The sequence below is a fragment of the Ziziphus jujuba genome, chromosome 4, assembly GCF_031755915.1.
Source record: "Ziziphus jujuba cultivar Dongzao chromosome 4, ASM3175591v1".
Lineage (NCBI taxonomy): Eukaryota > Viridiplantae > Streptophyta > Magnoliopsida > Rosales > Rhamnaceae > Ziziphus > Ziziphus jujuba.
The window spans coordinates 9,564,804-9,582,164 of NC_083382.1; the positions used below are offsets into that span (position 1 = coordinate 9,564,804).

Consider the following 17,361-nt stretch of genomic DNA (forward strand, 5'->3'; position numbering starts at 1 on the left):
GGGTGGTGCAAATTCGTGAAAGATGACCTTATACCACAAAAGCAAGCATTTTGGAACCTGAATTGATTTGTAAGTACAATATGTAAAGAGCTCAACCATCAAACCCCCTTTTTTTTTTTTTTTTTTTCACCTTTTTTATGCTACCGCACTTGATTCATCAATCTATTGTACCTATAACCCTTAACGAATTATTCACCCAAAAAAAAAAATATATATATATATATATATATATTGGCTTGGATTAGAGAGGAAAGACGAAAGAGGGAAGCCAAAAATATCCCTCCTCAATGCAAATAATAGGCTATTGGCTATATGAGGAAAATGAAAAGGAATACTAGTAAATATATTGATAGAAGGTTGTTTGGAATGTAAGAAATGTGAACGGATAGAGTGATAGAAGGTTGTCTAGGCATATAACCATAATGTATGGATCTATTTCTAAGTTATTAATATTTCTAGAAGAATTATCTGATCATGGGTCACCCATTCTTTGTTGCAGAAAAAAACCAGAGCTCTAAAACTTCAACAAATGTCTTCGTCTTTGATTCAATTTTCGCTACACTTTTTCTCACCCGTTAGTCATTGTTATTGTTTTCTTTTTCTGTTTATTTTTGTAGTTTCAAGTTGTATAGAATAGTAGATGTAATATGCTGTGGGTTGAGTCTGTGTATGGACGGTCACGCTGCCAAAGGCCATTGAAAATTCCATCTCTAATCTGATTTTATGAGCTGCTGGGCATTGTTACTTTGGCTTGTAAAAGGAGAAACATTTGAATTTTAGAGCTGCTTCTGAGAACAAAGATTTCAATTTCTGTAAGGTTGAATTTGAATCTTCTAGGTGGGTTTTATGTCTGCAACAATAGGTATATTTCTAAGTAAATTAAAATGTCTCACTTTTTTTTTTTTTTTTTTTTTGGGCAATAATATGTCTCACCCATTAAAATGATATAATATTGACATTTTTCATCGGACTCCAACCTTTAGTTACCCAAGTCAAAATAAATGTACAAATTCATTATTGGACGACAGGAAAATTTTTCCGGAAGCAGAGAAAGGCCCTCCTCATAACACCAAAGCAAGCAAGTAGCCCCTGCAAGCTTCTGTACACATGTTGGTACCCAAACTCACAAGTAACACTAATGATTTATTTCTACTTTTTGAAAAATAAAAATACAAAATACAAAATCCCTACAACTCTATATCTGTTATAGCCCGTTTATGATGCAGAATGCGACTGTAATGTTTTTCATTTTATCTTTAATTTAATTTTTAAAAAAATATTCCTCTCCAATTCAATCGATTTGATTTTCTTTTCTTTTCTTTTTTTTTTATTTTTATTTTTTTTCGTCCTTCTGATCCTTTATAATATTTTTCCTCTCCTATTTTGATATATCAAATCCCATAAATTTCTCAAGATGTGAATGGCTTATTCATTCAAACATTACTACATTTTTTTATTTATTTATTTTTCTCTTTTTGGGTGAAGCAGTTCAGTCGAATCTTGAATCCTAAAACGATCCTCAAAATATTTAACCATCATTATATATACACGTTGACATGATACTCACCGACGCCATAACATGTATTAGTAGTATTCAGGGTTATGGAGCATTTGTCAATCTGGTATATATATATATATATATACACCTATATATTTTTTCCTTTCTGCTAATCAAGCTTGTGACATATACTTGGTAGTTTAACACTTGGCAGTTTCTATAAACTTCATATCGTTATCTACATGGTAAAGAAGCCTCAAAAAGTTATATTTTTTCATCTTCCTCTTGAAAATCATAAAACTAAAGAGAAATAACTTTGCTCAATTTATCTCAAACTAGACAAATGAATTTCTAACCTTTCAAACCCAACTTCTGACGAACTAGCAAGCAAATCTATCTAAGCGAGAATTATGCTATTGATAAAGGCTTATTGGACTTGAATTCCTATCAAAGAAATACTAATGGAGTATAGTATCTATGATTTAGCTAATAAAGAAGGGGATTTGGAGCATAATATATCAAGCAGACCTACCAATTATCAAACATGAAACAGCAGCGCATCACATATTATGTATTTACACAATGATTCAAAAATTTCAACCACCCTGTTAACCAAACACATTATTTCCAGAGATCGTTTTCTACATGACATCTTCATCTAATTGAATAGGAAGAACATTCACTTCTTACTGGAGCAAAAAAATACACATCAATAGCCAATTACGCCTAGTTCAAGGTCCAATGTCCAAACATAACATATAAAGAGCATCGGAGATTAGGAGCGGGCTACCAAATTAAGAAGGGGATTTGGAGCATAGTATCTATGATTTAGCTAATAAAGAAGGGGATTTGGAGCATAATATATCAAGCAGACCTACCAATTATCAAACATGAAACAGCAGCGCATCACATATTATGTATTTACACAATGATTCAAAAATTTCAACCACCCTGTTAACCAAACACATTATTTTCCAGAGATCTTTTTCTACATGACATCTTCATCTAATTGAATAGGAAGAACATTCACTTCTTACTGGAGCAAAAAAATACACATCAATAGCCAATTACGCCTAGTTCAAGGTCCAAATGTCCAAACATAACATATAAAGAGCATCGGAGATTAGGAGCGGGCTACCAAATTAAGAAGGCAACAAAACAAAAACAAGGTATAGGAAGCAAAGTATCTGATTAAATAAAAAATAAAATAAAATAAAAATTCAGATGACCACTAAGAAACCATAGAACACAGCTTGTTGGCAATCCAGTTTTAAAGTGGTTGAATTTCAAGAAAATGACATTGCTTTTGTGACTTGAACAACAATGGATATATTATTCTACTTTTTATTTTTTTTCTTTATTTGTTCAGGATTCATTGGCACAATAAGGAGATATACAAAGAAAAGAACAAAGATTCCAAACTTAGATCCTCTCAAAGTTGCTTCTTTCAACCTTGGAATTTTTATATATATGTTCAAGTACGGACTCTATAAAAAAAAACAAATATTTATAGGAAAATATGAAAAGAAAACCATAAATCATACTTCTGTTTATTAAGGTGTATGTTATGCTGGCTTCAGAAACCATTAATTCTGTAAATCACAGGGATACTAGTACAATCTAGTTTTGGAAGAGGACTGTAAGGGAATTTCATGGAAGTTTTGTTACAAGAAATAGAATAGACAACAGAAGATCTACTAGGTAAGGTGTTATTTTCAATTTAGACTGCATAAAACTACGAACAACTGGATATAAAATCTGTGCTCAAGACTTATTAGATGCTATCAACAATGAAATCTTACACCAACGAAATGGGAATTGGGCTATCAAACAATGAAAGGGGATAATAAACAAATAATTATGATGATGCTGATGATAATAATAATAATAATAATAATAATAATGATGGAATACAGAAAACCAAAAAATCCGGTCATTTGCTACACAGGGTAGCTTCACAATCACCACATGAATCATCAAACCGAAAACGATTCAAATTTAGATACATTAAAACACAGAAAGCAATTAGACACATAAGCATATGGATAAACATTTGCTTTATTAATTCAATGAAAGGACCAAAACAGAGAGAGTATTAGCATGGTAGAAACTACTTCCCATTTGTTACAAAGATTCATTGAATTATACGAATAATTAATAGAAACAAATTACTAAAGTTTTTTTTTTTTAATAAAGAATAAAGATAGGGGTTGGGTTATTAAACATTTCGATGTATTTTATTCCATGTATAAAATTTCGGATGACGAAAAAAAAAACTAGACAGAGATAGAAAGGCACAGGTTTTTTCTTTGTATTTGTTTTTTTTTTCTCATATCAACTCCAATCAATTCTAGTTCTATTGCATAGTAGATTCTATAGATATATCACTAGATAAGATCCATATAATATAAACATTGGATATATCAAGAAATGAAAGTGCACAAAATCAAATATAAAACAATGAAATTTACAAATTCAACAAAACTGTAACTCCACAGAATCAACAATCACATGTTTAAACCCCAATAATCTAACCATATGATATTATAAAATAAAAAAATAAAATAAAAAACAACAGCAGCACACATTAGATAGCTTAATTCATATAACTGTCACTAAAAATATTAAACCCAGAATCAATATCCAACAAAAAGGAAATCTAATTTTAACATTGATTCCAACTCAAAATCTTTCAAAAGACACTGATAAGACAAAAAAAAAAGGAAAAAAAAAAAAACAGAAGCTTATATAAGCTTCCCAAACTTTCGTCGTACGACTAGCTCAGAATCTGAGCTTGGTAAAAAACCACCTGTTCTTGCCGGTCTTAAACCTGTCCTCGAAGCGCTTCTTGGTCTCCTTCAAAGCGGTGACCTTCTTGTCCTTGGATTGGAGAGCGTCGAGTGAGACCACATCTTTCAGATCCACATCCAAGGTGTAGCGGGTGGGCATGATGTGCTTGTAGTTCACGAGCTTGACGAACGCCTTCACCCTAGATTTCTTGGCCGTCTTCTTAGCCGAGTCCTTGCGGATGACCTTGCTCGGGTACTTGTTTATCCCCGCAACCAAACAGTGGCCGTAGGGACGGTCGCGTGTTCCATCGTCGAACGAACGCAGAATCACGGCCTTCCGACCCGCGTAGCGTCCTTGGAGGACGATCACGGCCTTGTTCTGCTTCAAGAACTTCACCATTTTTCTTCTCTGGCTCTTGGCTTCCGACGCGTCTCTCTCCCTCCCTCTCGGCAAATGAAGTGGACGAAATAAACCCTAATCTCGCAAATATATATAGTGGCTGACAAGCATATGAAAACCCTAACCACCCCTCTCGTTGCTTTGTTTATGGGCCGCAATGGACCGGGTGTAAAAGGGTAAGGTAAGCCCAATCCGTCTCTGCATTTGGCCCATATAAAAAAGGCTCAAAATTATTAAAATATATATATAAATATATCGATATTATTTTTTATTTGCTTAGAAAAAAATTCTAATACTATTGTTAATGAAATAAAATAAAAATATATGATATGATTCATATGAATATGATATATCATTTTATAATTTTATGTTTGATTCGACAGGTTTTTTGCTAAAAATTTGTATAAACCATATGGGCAACGTTTTGGACCAAACCATAGGAAGACCTAGAATTATAGCTAGCTTCACTAAAAATGTTTTTTTTTTTTTTTAATATTGAGAAAAATTAGGTTCAAAATTATTTTTATCAAGAAACATTATTTTACAAAATAACAAATTTTAACTCAAATATTTTTTTGTTAAATCTTTTTCAAAAACAATTTGCCATAAATGGCAGGTTTTGAGGGTTCGTTTGGTATCTTGTATTGTATTAAAATGTGTTGAATTGGATTAGATTGAAATAGATTAGATTGGAATGAATTGTATAATATAATGCTATACTGCATAGGATATTATAATGTATTCTACTATATATTTTTATTTTTATTTAAATAAAAATATTCATCATGCTTGTAAGAAGGAAAAAAAAAAAAAAAAAGCCAAAAACAAAAAACCATCTCTTCTCAAAAACCCAATCTATCATTCTTTTGGTCATCTAATCTAGATCAATAAAAAAATATATTATTGTTTTTGTTAATCCAAATTTTATTCATCCAAAATTCATAAACCATTTTTTTCTTTTAATTCAACATCAATAACCCAGAAATTCAAGAAAAAGGTAAAGTAAATGGCTTTGGCTTTGGTGGTTTTATTTTTCGATGCCGACGTCAATTATGCCCATATTGGTGGGTGTGTGTGTGTGTGTGTGTGTTGTTGTGGGGGGGGGGGGGTGGGGCGGCTGTTGAGATGTATTGGTTAATACACTGCATGGTTTATTAAAGGTGGAGAAGGATATTGGATAATCCAATCTATTTGTATTACCAAATATTGTATTGGATAAAATAATACTATACAAAACTCTAATATGCCCTATCAAACGCACCCTGAAAGACCTGGAGCAACATTAATTTTTCTTTGTTGCTTTTCAAATTGAACTAGTATTTATTTTTATTTTTATACTTGATATAACGTAAGGATTATTAATTATATTTTGAAACGGGACTACAACTATATATGGCCAATTAAAAATTTAATTTAGATAAATAAATTATTTTTAAGGTATAAAAATGGATAGATTAAATTTGTATTAATGACAATAGCTTTTGTCCCAAAAAAAAAAAAAATGAGCTAGAAAATATGAAGCCTTTGTTGTACAAAAAAATAAAAAAAAAGTTGAAAAGTTGTCTGTAAGATTGTAAAAAATGTAGACTTAGAGTTAGAAAAATGATGATAATTTACACTAGATCTTTTGAAAATCAGAAACAAGCTTTTTATATTATTTTCTCAAACACGCTTGAAGGTTTTGAGAAATTGCGTTATAGAATAAAATATATATATATATATATATATGATAGTGAAGAAATTATTTTCACTGGGTGATTGTAGGTGTGCAACTTCCAAGCGACTATTTTAAGCCAATATTAAAAATTCTAAACTAATATTGTAATAAAAATATATATTATATGGAAAACAAAAAGTTTTTCATTTTGACCAGAATTCATTTTTAGAAATAAAAAATAACTATTAAATTTTAAAAAAAAAACGTTGCTTATTTTTTTTCATTTTATAGACGAACAAAAAAAGACCAAAATAGTCTAATTTTTCCATTTTTGAAAAAACTTTTCCAATTGACCAAATGAATTATAGACCAAAATACTAATATGGATATAAATTATGGTCTATTTTTCCATGTTTGAAAAATTTTTCCATTTGACCAAAAAATAATCTATTCAAAATGAAAAAAAAAGAAAAGAAAAAGGAGACCATTTTTGCATTTTTCCATTTTTGTCTATTTTAACTAATTTTTTCATTTTTCCATTTTTGGCCTCCATTTTGGTTTATAAAATGGTCTAGTTTTTTCAAATTTTGTTAAAAAAAATTTTATTTTTATTTTTTAATTTTTGATATGATTTTTATTTTGATATTTTGGTCTAATTATTTTTAATTTTTTTTCTAATAAAATTATTTACTGACTAAAATTTTCAATTATTTTAATTTTTGTTCTTCAGTCTAGTTTTCTGTTAAAAAATATTTAATTAAGATTTTAGGCTTTTTAATTTAAATAAAAAAGTGGATACAATTTTTTAAATAAAAAACCATAAATATAAAGTGTAAAAATGAAAAATGTATTCTTTTCAAATTTTTTAAAAAATGTATTCTTTTCAATTTTTAAAAAATCTTTTTTTTTTAAATTTTTTTTATTTTTGCTGTTGTGATCTTTTTATTTTTTATTTTTATTTTTTGTGGTTTGGCATACAAAATTATTTTTAATTTTTGATCTTAAAATTTTTTTTATTAGACCAAAAATTCTAATTTTATTTTAATTTTAATTTTGTGGTCTAATATTAGATCCAAAAATATTTAATTATGATGGTGGGTATTTTAATTTAAAAAAAGAAGAAGAAATGAATACAATTTTCCAAATAAAAAATCATAAATATAAAACAAAAAAATAACAAATGCATTTTTTTATTTTTTTAAAATATTTTTTATTTCTATAAATAATTATGACATTAGCACCATTAATTTTAACATAACAATTATAAATTAGAGCAATTTACAAATATTTTAAAACTTTAGGGCCTAATTCACATGAATCAAAAGTTTATGGTTGAAATCGTGCAATATCAAAATTTCAAGGTACCAAAGTACAATCTATCCTTCTGTTTTTGTTGATGAAGAAACAAATTTCCCTTTAATGTCATATATATATATATATATATATATTAATAATGATAAGGCATGAAGAAACAAATTTCCCTTTAATGTCATATATATATATACACATTAATAATGATAAGGTTTTGTATTTACTTAAAAAATTAAAATAAAGTTTTTATATTGATGGTTGTTGACGCTGTCTCTCAATAGTATGTCTTCATAACTCTTTAGCCATATCATTTTTATATTAAACTTAATTACATTTATAAGTATGATTATAAATATAGTTATATTATTAAATATGATTATATTTTATAAGTGTATAATATATTTTTAATATATATATTATGGTAAAATAAATATTTTAAAATTTATTTTTATTTTTTTATAGTGGAGAAATGGGGAACCTAAACTTGCCCCATTTCCGAGCAAGAGAATTCCCTCACGCTTCAATTCAAAAAAGTTGGGGAGTATAGGGCTAGGTTATGGGGTCATATTCAGGGGGTAGGGGAGGAGGAGGCCACCCCAATCCCATTGTCATTCTTAATCAAAAATTCTTTATCTAATATATAATTATTAAAATTGATTGATTGCTTTAATTGAAAAATTAAATTAATTAATAAGGGATTAATTGCATTTTAAAACTTCTAGTTTGAAAAAAGTTGCACTTTCAACTTTCAAATTTAAAATCTTCTCATTTAAACTTTTAAATTTTAATTTGTTCATATACCAAGCTTTTATTTACTATAAAGGAACAAACCAAAGTGCTCTACTTCTAAAGAGAAGAAGTGAAAAAGAGTAAGCGGCATCTACCGTGTCTCATGGAATTTTTCATATGAATTATATTTTAACATCGGTCAACTTTGATGGAATTGTTAATCGTCTTTTGCCAAAAGAATTCAATTGGGAAAAGAAAAAAATGAAACAAATTAAAATTTAAAAGACTAAACTAGAATATTTTAAAATTTGAAAACTTTAAAAGACTAACCTATAATATTTTAAAATTTGAAAACGGTAACTTTTTCAAATTAGATGATTCTAAAACGTAACTTATACACTAGGATAAAAATCTATATCTAAAGCCAGTCAAAACAGCGTGAAAAGCATTCAAAGATTGCATGACAGCACAAGCAAAGTCAAATTCATTGAGCAATGTGGTTTGGGATATAGTAGTTGGCCAATACGGCAAAAGTTTTCAGGGTGTCATTGTATCCTCGTCCACATATAATATTACGTACTCACTATCAACCTAACCTCATGCAATTGTAGATAGCTGTTATTATTATTATTATCGAAATGGACTTTTTTTTTCATTATATTCTCACTGCATTATTATATTTTTGCGTACAAATAATTTAATTAGTACATGATTTGATATTTGATTAGTTGACATATATATATATATATATATAGATATATATGTTTTATAGAGATTGCAAGTCTGGATGCGCAGACACATACCGAGTATAGGATGAAAAAGAATAATACAAAGATTTAAAGAAGTGAGGTGAAGAAGAGGAGCATATATTTCATTATTATACAGGAAATACAAAATAATCGAAGTCTCTATGCGTGTGTCAAAAAGACAATGTACAATCAAACCACAAATACAAAAAAGGAAAAGGAAAAAAAAAAAAATACAATAATAAGTATCCAATCAATAGATACGTATATATATGCTCCCTTTTTCACACTACAGAAATAATATATATTCAACTAACATGAAGAATAAAATGAAAAATCAAATGAAATATGATATATGGATTCTGGATTCCTCCTCAGAAGCAGGCATCCAACATGCAGCAACAACACAAGGCAGCACAACTGTAGAGCAAAACAACAAACAATTAGAGAACCACCCACAAAAAATGGTTAATTAATAAAAATGTTACTTATTATTGAAAATAATGCCTATTTAAGTTTTGGATTTCAATCATTAATTTAAGTGTCATTCTTTAATTATTGCTACGTCAAAACTAATTACCAGCATAAGATTCTTATCATATATAAATGCATTTATTCTCGTTATGTTAGTCGGTTGATGTCGCCTAGTTTAATTACATGGAATCAATTGGCCTTAAAAGCCTAACATAACTTGGAGGGAGGAAGACAAAATACTTACCATCCTTTCCAGAATCCATCACCCTTAGACTTAGTTTCAACAGGTGCAGGAGGGTAGGGTGCGGTTCCATCTCTTGTTGGGTAGCCAGCTGGTGGTGGAGCCACCACATATGGACCTTGTGCTGTGGATGGTGCTGCTGGGTATGATACTGTCAAAATTTCAAACCCCAACCACCAAATCAGTCAGTCAAATAATTCAACATATTAATTGATTATTAAATAAATCAATGTTTAATTAACCAAAAAAAAAAAAAAAAAAAAAAAAAAGACTTTCTTCCTAGCTAACCCCAGTTAACTTTACCCACTCCTCCTCCTAATCTATACCCTCAAACAGCCATACCTAATTTAATGATCAATTTGGATAGTCCCAATCTAAAGCAACACACTCAAAATTAAGAAAAAAGAAACGGTAAAAGAGTATTAATTTGTATATAATATAATAACTAGCTAGTATTGCAATTATAATTATTGGTGTATATATATATATATATTGTCTTATTGAGATAATTCATGTTAGAATTTATACTCTACCACCAAATTATGGTGCTAAAGATCATTCTATATATTCCTTGTTTGTTCACAAAATATAGCAAAATGAAAAAGATTGAAGAAGAAGAATTACCTGAAGGCTGACTTGAACTCATCTTTGAACAAAGTTGTTGAGAAGATGATGGATTTGTAAGAAATTAAGAATCAAAATCCAAGCCACAGAGAAATTAATAACAAGTAGCTAAAAGCTTAGCTAGACGAAGAAAAAGCTAGGAGAACAGAAAGATGGTAATAAATGGAAAAGGATGGAGATTTCGAAGATATATATGTAAGTGTTATACAAATATATATATATATATAGAAGGGGAATCGCCGCCTTGCCTTGGTGGTTTCTTAGAAAGGCAGAGAAAAGAAAAAAGGCTCAACCGCGGTCGGCGACAACGCGTGGAGAAAACATTATATATTAAAAGACGAGGGCACAAGGCATATCCCCTATCTTATTTAATTTATTTTATGTCTTTTTAACTTTAATGACTTTTAGATATGTATGACACCTATACATGAAAAATTCCTTGTTATTTTATTATTATTACTTTTTTATCCCTCATTCCTATGCAATCAATGGTAGAACTTCATAACGCGGCATCAAAATAATTGGTGGATAAAAGATAGGAATAAAAGGTCAAAATATACATACTCATTCTTTATATCTATATATATATATATATATATGTACACCTTTGCTTTTATTTCTACGTCAACATAGATTCTAAAGTATAGCTTATAATATAATATTAATTGTATACAATAATAGTTTGGCTTTTCAAAAAAGGGCAAAAAAAAAAAGTCCATTAGAGGCATAGACAATTGAAATTTGAAGTATAAAATTATAAATATTTACATGAGATGCGGTAATTTTTGATAATTTTAATTTTACATTTGAGTATAAAATTATAAATATTTTAATTTCAACCTAATAATGCATCTTATATAAAGAGGAATAGTATAAAACAAATACAATGGTTGTGACTAAGAGATGTTTGTGAATTTTTATAATTGATTCTATTATTATATGTAAATAAAATAATTATGCTTCAAAAAAAATAAAATAAATTTCTTCGATGAGATTTCAAATGTACATATTGTAGCTTGCACGCGTGAATATGTCAACATACGTGTTCTACGTTTCGAGAAGGCGGTCTCTTTCAGAAACCTACCTGATTTTGACACGTGGCCCTCATATTTCATTTCAGATTAAAATTTTCCAAAGAGGAAGACAAGGGGCACCACTAAGCAAATCCTACCCTTAGCAATTCTTAAAGAAAGATTTTGGATCTAATGCTATATTAAAGTCTTACATAATTCACACGCAAATCTTGGATCTAATGCTATATTAAAGTCTTACATAATTCACACGCAATTCTTTTTATTCTCTTTTAGAATATTTATTTTTAACTCAAACAAATAGTCGGCTATTTTAGACCTAAAAACAAACATAGTTGGCTGTTGATCTGGGGCAAGCAAAGTTTTCTATAAATTGATGTCAAAATCATATTGAATTAAAATTAGTATATCATTTACAGTTACTCGATATAATGTGTATCCAGAAAAAAACTACTTGGATTGATCAACATTTTTAAATCTTAGACCAAGTGTTCAACTATATCAAAAATTGCATTGCCAAAAGAAATGTATATGAAAACTCGTAGAGCCAAAATCTTATACATACATATATATATATATATATTGGATATTATTGGAGGATTTGAATTTAAATTTATTACCGGAGAAAACATTCAACTTATCTGCTGAATATCAAAGTCTTAAATCTTATGATTGGAGAATCAAAATCTTATAATTAAACCAATTATCAGCTAACATCAATTGTTGTTAAGAGCATATATTTGTTGTTAAAGGCTACTTTTGTTCAAGCTCTTCAATGTAGGATTTCTCTTATTTCTAATAAAGTTGCTGATTGGATAGCAACACATTATTTAATCATAGATTTTTTCTCCAATTTGGAAGGCTCACATTCCTTTTGCTTCAAGTAATGTACTTACTTCTGACGTAATTTCTTCTTCTCAATGAAAAATCTTTTGTTTTCCTAAAAAATTTTAAAAAGAAATTAACGGCTTGATTATTTTGCAGCAGTTTAGTTGTTAGCCAGCCATCAGTTGGGTACTTCAATGTATTACTTTTAAGGCATTTTATTTCTTGATCTTCGATAGTAAATTTTTTATTTTTATTAAGCTTGAGGTTGAGATTATTTTGAATTTATTTTATGCTAAACCTTCAATTACTAATTAGGATGAAACCGTTGTTTGGGAGAGTTCCAATTTATTAAAAATATTGATTTAAGTACAAAGGTTTCCGTAGTAATTTTAGTGATATAAATTAGAAGTATATTTTTACTTTGTACCATTTAACAGTTTGCCTTAAAATGAAGACAGGTTAGGAACTGAATTGTATTACCCAAAAAAAAGGAGGGGTTAGGAGCTGAATTTGGGTATTTTAAAAAATTTCTTCCCTTTTAACAGATCTTATGGAACCCGAGACAAAAATCATTAGATTACTGTCTCCTTGCAACAATCCAAATGGTAAGGATCAATGATAATAACCTCAAATCCTAGGTTCGATCAGACCCCGTAAATATTCCAAAAACATACACAAGTAACACAACTACTTAAAAAAGCAAAGGGGAAGGCAATATAGCAGCATAACCTTTCTAAGTTAACAAATAATCAAAAGGGTTCATCTAGATATTAGACTTTTTCAATAAACTACTTGAAGACTTACATTTGATACCAAAATGAAAAAGCTCACTATTCAATCTGCTTAACAAATTCCTTTTCACATGGCTTGTCAAGTTAGACTGATAATATGTTAGGTATTGACATTTGTGTGATATTTCATATGTTAGGTCTTGACATTTGTGAGACACTACATATAAAATCAGACAAACAAACAAAAAGAAAAAAGCTCCAACGACAAATGGACGTATTATAAAGCAAGGAATTGATTCTCCACCTAGAAGAAAAGACTATTCTGATAAATGTCCTAATATCAATATGTCAACCACTTGTTAACCTTTATCCTAATTTGTTTTCTTATCATCCACCAAAAAAAAGTAATTTGTTTTCTTACCAAAAAGAAACACTAAGCATTGGCTTTAGAGAGACATACCAGCTTCAATGCTCCAGCACTCTGATCCTTTCAAGGTAGTCTTGCATTTGCTTGTTAATATCTTCTGATAGAGGAGCTCGAACTGAAAGCTTGTAGTTTTCAAATTTCAATTCCTCACACTTCAATGCTGCAGTTCTACATGCCTTGATGCTTCCTAATTTAAGAGAGAGGGGGGGGGGGGGGGGGGGGGGGGGGGGGGTGTGGGGGAACACCATTAAAGGAATTGTCAATTGAGCATATATACATCCAAAAACAATCGAATTGGGTTCCAATTTAGTCATGTCAATCATCAATCAGCAGAAACAAGGGAAATAACAGGGAAATTTTATGACTTACCAGAAAGATCCAACAAGTAAATTGCCACTGGCGAATTGCCAATACTCCTAACCATTGTAATGGCAGACCAAACTTTTTGGTATTCTTCCCTTGAGGCTCTAATTATACAAAGCTTTGTGATATAATTCACATACTTCACTACACATTACAAAACCAACCAAACCAACAACAAATAACAATTTTTAGGGGAAAAAAAAAAAAATGAAAAGCCCCAGAACATTAAACATTAATATTTTATAGATGAAAAAAAATATATATTGAAAAAAAAGGTTATGGAAATTTTTGGATTACCTTGGAAAGACCCAAGTGAAGAAGCCAAACCACATTCCCCAAAGTTGAGAAGAATGCTGTCTTTAATAGCTTTTGTGACATTATATGAGGTTAATATTATTGGGTCATTAGTGACAGTCTCTCTATTGGGATTCAAGTTCACCTCCACAACCAAATAACGATTCTTGAACCCAACCATTATTATCCTGTTTTTTCTTTTTCTTTATCTATTTTTTTTTTTTTTTAAACCCAAAAACACCCAACCCAAAAATCAGACCTTTGTGAAATTCCGGAAAAAAATTGCAAAAAGTGGCAACCTTTTTGTGTCAATGGCATATAACGATTTTGATAAGCGAAAAGGGACTTAAACCCAGAAAAAACGGACGAAGGAATATGAAGTAAATTACCTTTGCAAAATTGTTGGAGATGAGAATCGCAGAGTTGCACAGAGAGAGAGAGAGAGAGAGAGAGAGAGAGAGGCAATTAGTATTCGGCCGCACTAACGTTGCTAATACAGTAATATGCTTATGCCCAAACACCAACCGCCAACGCTCTGTTTTGCTTCACCACTTTCGCTTCCAAAGACAGCCTAATCCGCCGATGTACAACTGAACCAAAACTAGGTATGGCAATCGGGTTGGTTATACCCAAACCCGTATCCGAAAAACCCAAACCCAAATCCCTGCCGGATTGTCGATGATACGGGTATCTTCAATGCTGGACCCGTTGGGTCACAAAAGAATTCTCGAGAAATTGAGGGTGCTTTCGAGGGTTTTCAAGCCGATAATAGAACTGACAGATTAGGACTCGGATATATATATATATAAGCAAATTTTTAATGCTACCAAGATGGCATTCAAATTTCAAAATGAAGTATTATTGCATGCCCATATTATCAAATAACTGTTTGAATAAAGAATTGTGCTCGGTTGGGAATTACGGAATCTGATCTGAATCCAAGACCAACAAATACCCAGTACCCAACAAACTTGAGAAGCAAACAACAGCAAAGGAAGCAAAATCAGAAGCTCACAACAGTGTCGTCACAGGAACAACCGTCGTCTCTGTCGCCGGTGCCAGTTTCGCCGTCGCTGGTTCTGATCGAGTTGTTAGGGATTTGTAAATTGGGAAATTATGGATACTTGAGAGTGTGAGAGTTCAGAGTGTAAGGTGTTTTGGGACTCTTTTTTTCTAATAAATTAATTAAAGGTTCATACCCGAACCCGATTAAGGCTGGACGGGTATTTTCATACCCATCCCAAACGCCCTTTTTTATGTACATCTAGGTCGGGTACCCAAACCCGCGGATTTAATTGTCATCATCCCAACCAAAACGGCAAGACTCATTGGGACTTGCAGTAAAAATAAAAATAAATAATAATAATAATAGTCACAGCAATTTTATTTGGGCATTGAGAAAACAAATAAATTTCAAATATAAACTAGGTTTGGTTAAATGTGTTTGTACTTAGTGTATTTATAATTTCATGAAATTTTTGTTAAAAAAATAAAATTCTTTTGATTTTTCTTTGAATATTAAATTCTTTTACTTCTTAGAGTAATTACACAGACACCTTTTTTAGGTGTTTTTGTTTTTTTCGCATATATAAATATTGGGTAAAATCTTTTGCAAAGAGTAACATTTCATCCAACAAACTAACAAATTTGACGATAGGTTAATTTTATTTAATGAAAAAAAATTCTTATCTAAAATGTTTTTTGGAGGGATACTTAATTAGTAAGTTTAATTTTAAAAAATAATAATAATAAAAAATATTTTAACCGCAAAGAAAACAACCAAACTCAAGGAAAGGATTAATAATAGAGATTCCGTAGATTTAGTCATGAAAATAATTAAAAACACACTGACTAATAATAATAAAAAATAATTATTAATAATTGAAAAAAAAAAACTAAAGGGATATCTGAAAAATTTAAATCCAGAGGAATGTACTTATATAATTTATCCTTATTTTATTATATCACTTTGAAATACATAGCTCAGTAGTGAAAATCCAAAAATAAAAATAAAATTTTTAATTTGATATTAAAAGTTTCCCTCTTTTATTTTAATAGATGTCATAAAAAAAACAGAAGAAATAACATATTGCTTTTTTTTTTATTATTATTATTATTTGGTAAACTAACACATTTCTTAGGCGGTCAGCTCAGCGAGATTCATCATAAATAATATATGTACATGAAACAAAGCAGAATATGACTTAAAATCTGTTATTGCATTTTTTGGGAAACCCATCTAAGTCAGACACTTCACTCTTTCTTGGGCTTAGTTGAGCTTATTGTTTTTCTAGTTGGGACTTTGAAAAGTAAATAGGTTTAGGCTATGTTTGCATCCTGTATACACACCATACCATTCCAATTTCTATACTCATTTTTGTCTCTCAAATTCTTTTGGGATATTTTGGAATATTTAGCGAAGTGCATGCTTCGAAATTATTTTTTTTTCCCTATAAATAATGTTAGAATGAATCCAAACCACCATATTGAAAAAAGTAACTCGTTTTTGTTTTACAAGCTATCATTTAATTTCGAAGGCTCAAACATAAAAAGCAGAAGGCATAGGTATCACATAACTAATCAATAATATAGCTAAAAATAATACATTTCTAATGTCAGCATTAAAAATATATAGAAACTTTGCCTCATTTTTGTTATTTTTCTAAGAGTACAAGGATTAAAGGATTAAAGGAATCTTATTTTGGTTTGTATGAGTACCCAAAAAAAAAAAAAAAAAAAAAGAGTGACATAATTGATCAACGAATTTTCTAATAAGCATTTAAAAGTGCAAAAAGAAAGAAATAATAAAGAGGAAAAATGGATAATAATGAAAGACTAGCTCCCAAAACCCACCCCAACAAATGAGTCACTACTCTAATTGATTAGCAAAATAGAAACAAATGATTCCAAATTTAAGGTATATATACCAAAAGCAAACTTAAGCAAACGCATCTTTCATTTGGCAACAAAAATTGCCGCCTTTATTTTTCTTTTTCTTTTTCTTTTTCTCCTTTCTTTTTCTTTTTTTTTATTTGTTATTATATATATATATATATATATATAGATGCCTTCAAAACCACAAATTATATAAATGAATTATATTTTATTGGGAACATGTTTTTAATATAAAATAAGAACATGTTGATATATATCAAATGTTGAGTTATGAAATCTAAATTAATATAAATTTCAAACTAAAAGTCTTATTATTAAACGCC

At 29.6% G+C, this 17,361-nt stretch overlaps 3 protein-coding genes across 5 annotated transcripts; all 3 read right to left on the reverse strand.

Moving 5' to 3' along the window:
- Positions 1 to 4,098: 4,098 nt before the first annotated feature.
- LOC107416856 (large ribosomal subunit protein eL27x) lies at positions 4,099 to 4,755 on the reverse strand. The gene has a single exon (XM_016025408.4). It carries the CDS (start codon positions 4,685 to 4,687, stop codon positions 4,280 to 4,282), a length of 408 nt encoding a protein of 135 aa, XP_015880894.1. The 5' UTR covers positions 4,688 to 4,755; the 3' UTR covers positions 4,099 to 4,279.
- Positions 4,756 to 9,234: 4,479 nt separating this feature from the next.
- Positions 9,235 to 10,804, reverse strand: LOC107404611 (protein CYSTEINE-RICH TRANSMEMBRANE MODULE 9). Its single transcript, XM_016011583.4, has 3 exons — positions 10,470 to 10,804; positions 9,849 to 9,996; positions 9,235 to 9,550 (listed from the first exon to the last, which is right to left on the reverse strand). Exons 1-3 carry the CDS (start codon positions 10,489 to 10,491, stop codon positions 9,505 to 9,507), a joined length of 216 nt encoding a protein of 71 aa, XP_015867069.1. The 5' UTR covers positions 10,492 to 10,804; the 3' UTR covers positions 9,235 to 9,504.
- On the reverse strand, positions 9,902 to 15,312 carry LOC107404610 (probable ribonuclease P/MRP protein subunit POP5). Of its 3 annotated transcripts, none has more exons than XM_048471546.2 (5): positions 14,533 to 15,312; positions 14,147 to 14,352; positions 13,856 to 13,993; positions 13,520 to 13,673; positions 9,902 to 9,996 (listed from the first exon to the last, which is right to left on the reverse strand). In XM_048471546.2, the coding sequence occupies exons 2-4, from the start codon at positions 14,322 to 14,324 to the stop codon at positions 13,525 to 13,527; spliced, it is 465 nt and encodes a 154-aa protein (XP_048327503.1). In that variant the 5' UTR covers positions 14,325 to 14,352; positions 14,533 to 15,312; the 3' UTR covers positions 9,902 to 9,996; positions 13,520 to 13,524. The 3 variants fall into 3 exon arrangements, with proteins under 3 accessions (XP_048327503.1, XP_060672321.1, XP_060672320.1); XM_060816338.1 differs by having other exon boundaries at positions 14,147 to 14,402; XM_060816337.1 differs by having other exon boundaries at positions 14,147 to 15,312.
- Between the last annotated feature and the right edge of the window lie 2,049 nt (positions 15,313 to 17,361).

Coding starts and splice junctions, on each gene's coding strand:
- LOC107404611 (XM_016011583.4), bottom strand. CDS start 10,491: ATGAGTTCAAGTCAGCCTTCAG. Junction 9,997..10,469: donor GAGTTCAAGTCAGCCTTCAG/GTAATTCTTCTT, acceptor AAATTTTGACAG/TATCATACCCAGCAGCACCA. Junction 9,551..9,848: donor GATGGATTCTGGAAAGGATG/GTAAGTATTTTG, acceptor TTTGCTCTACAG/TTGTGCTGCCTTGTGTTGTT.
- LOC107404610 (XM_048471546.2), bottom strand. CDS start 14,324: ATGGTTGGGTTCAAGAATCGTTATTTGGTTGTGGAGGTGAACTTGAAT. Junction 13,994..14,146: donor TTCACTTGGGTCTTTCCAAG/GTAATCCAAAAA, acceptor TGTAATGTGTAG/TGAAGTATGTGAATTATATC. Junction 13,674..13,855: donor TTACTTGTTGGATCTTTCTG/GTAAGTCATAAA, acceptor CTCTTAAATTAG/GAAGCATCAAGGCATGTAGA.
- LOC107416856 (XM_016025408.4), bottom strand. CDS start 4,687: ATGGTGAAGTTCTTGAAGCAGAACAAGGCCGTGATCGTCCTCCAAGGA.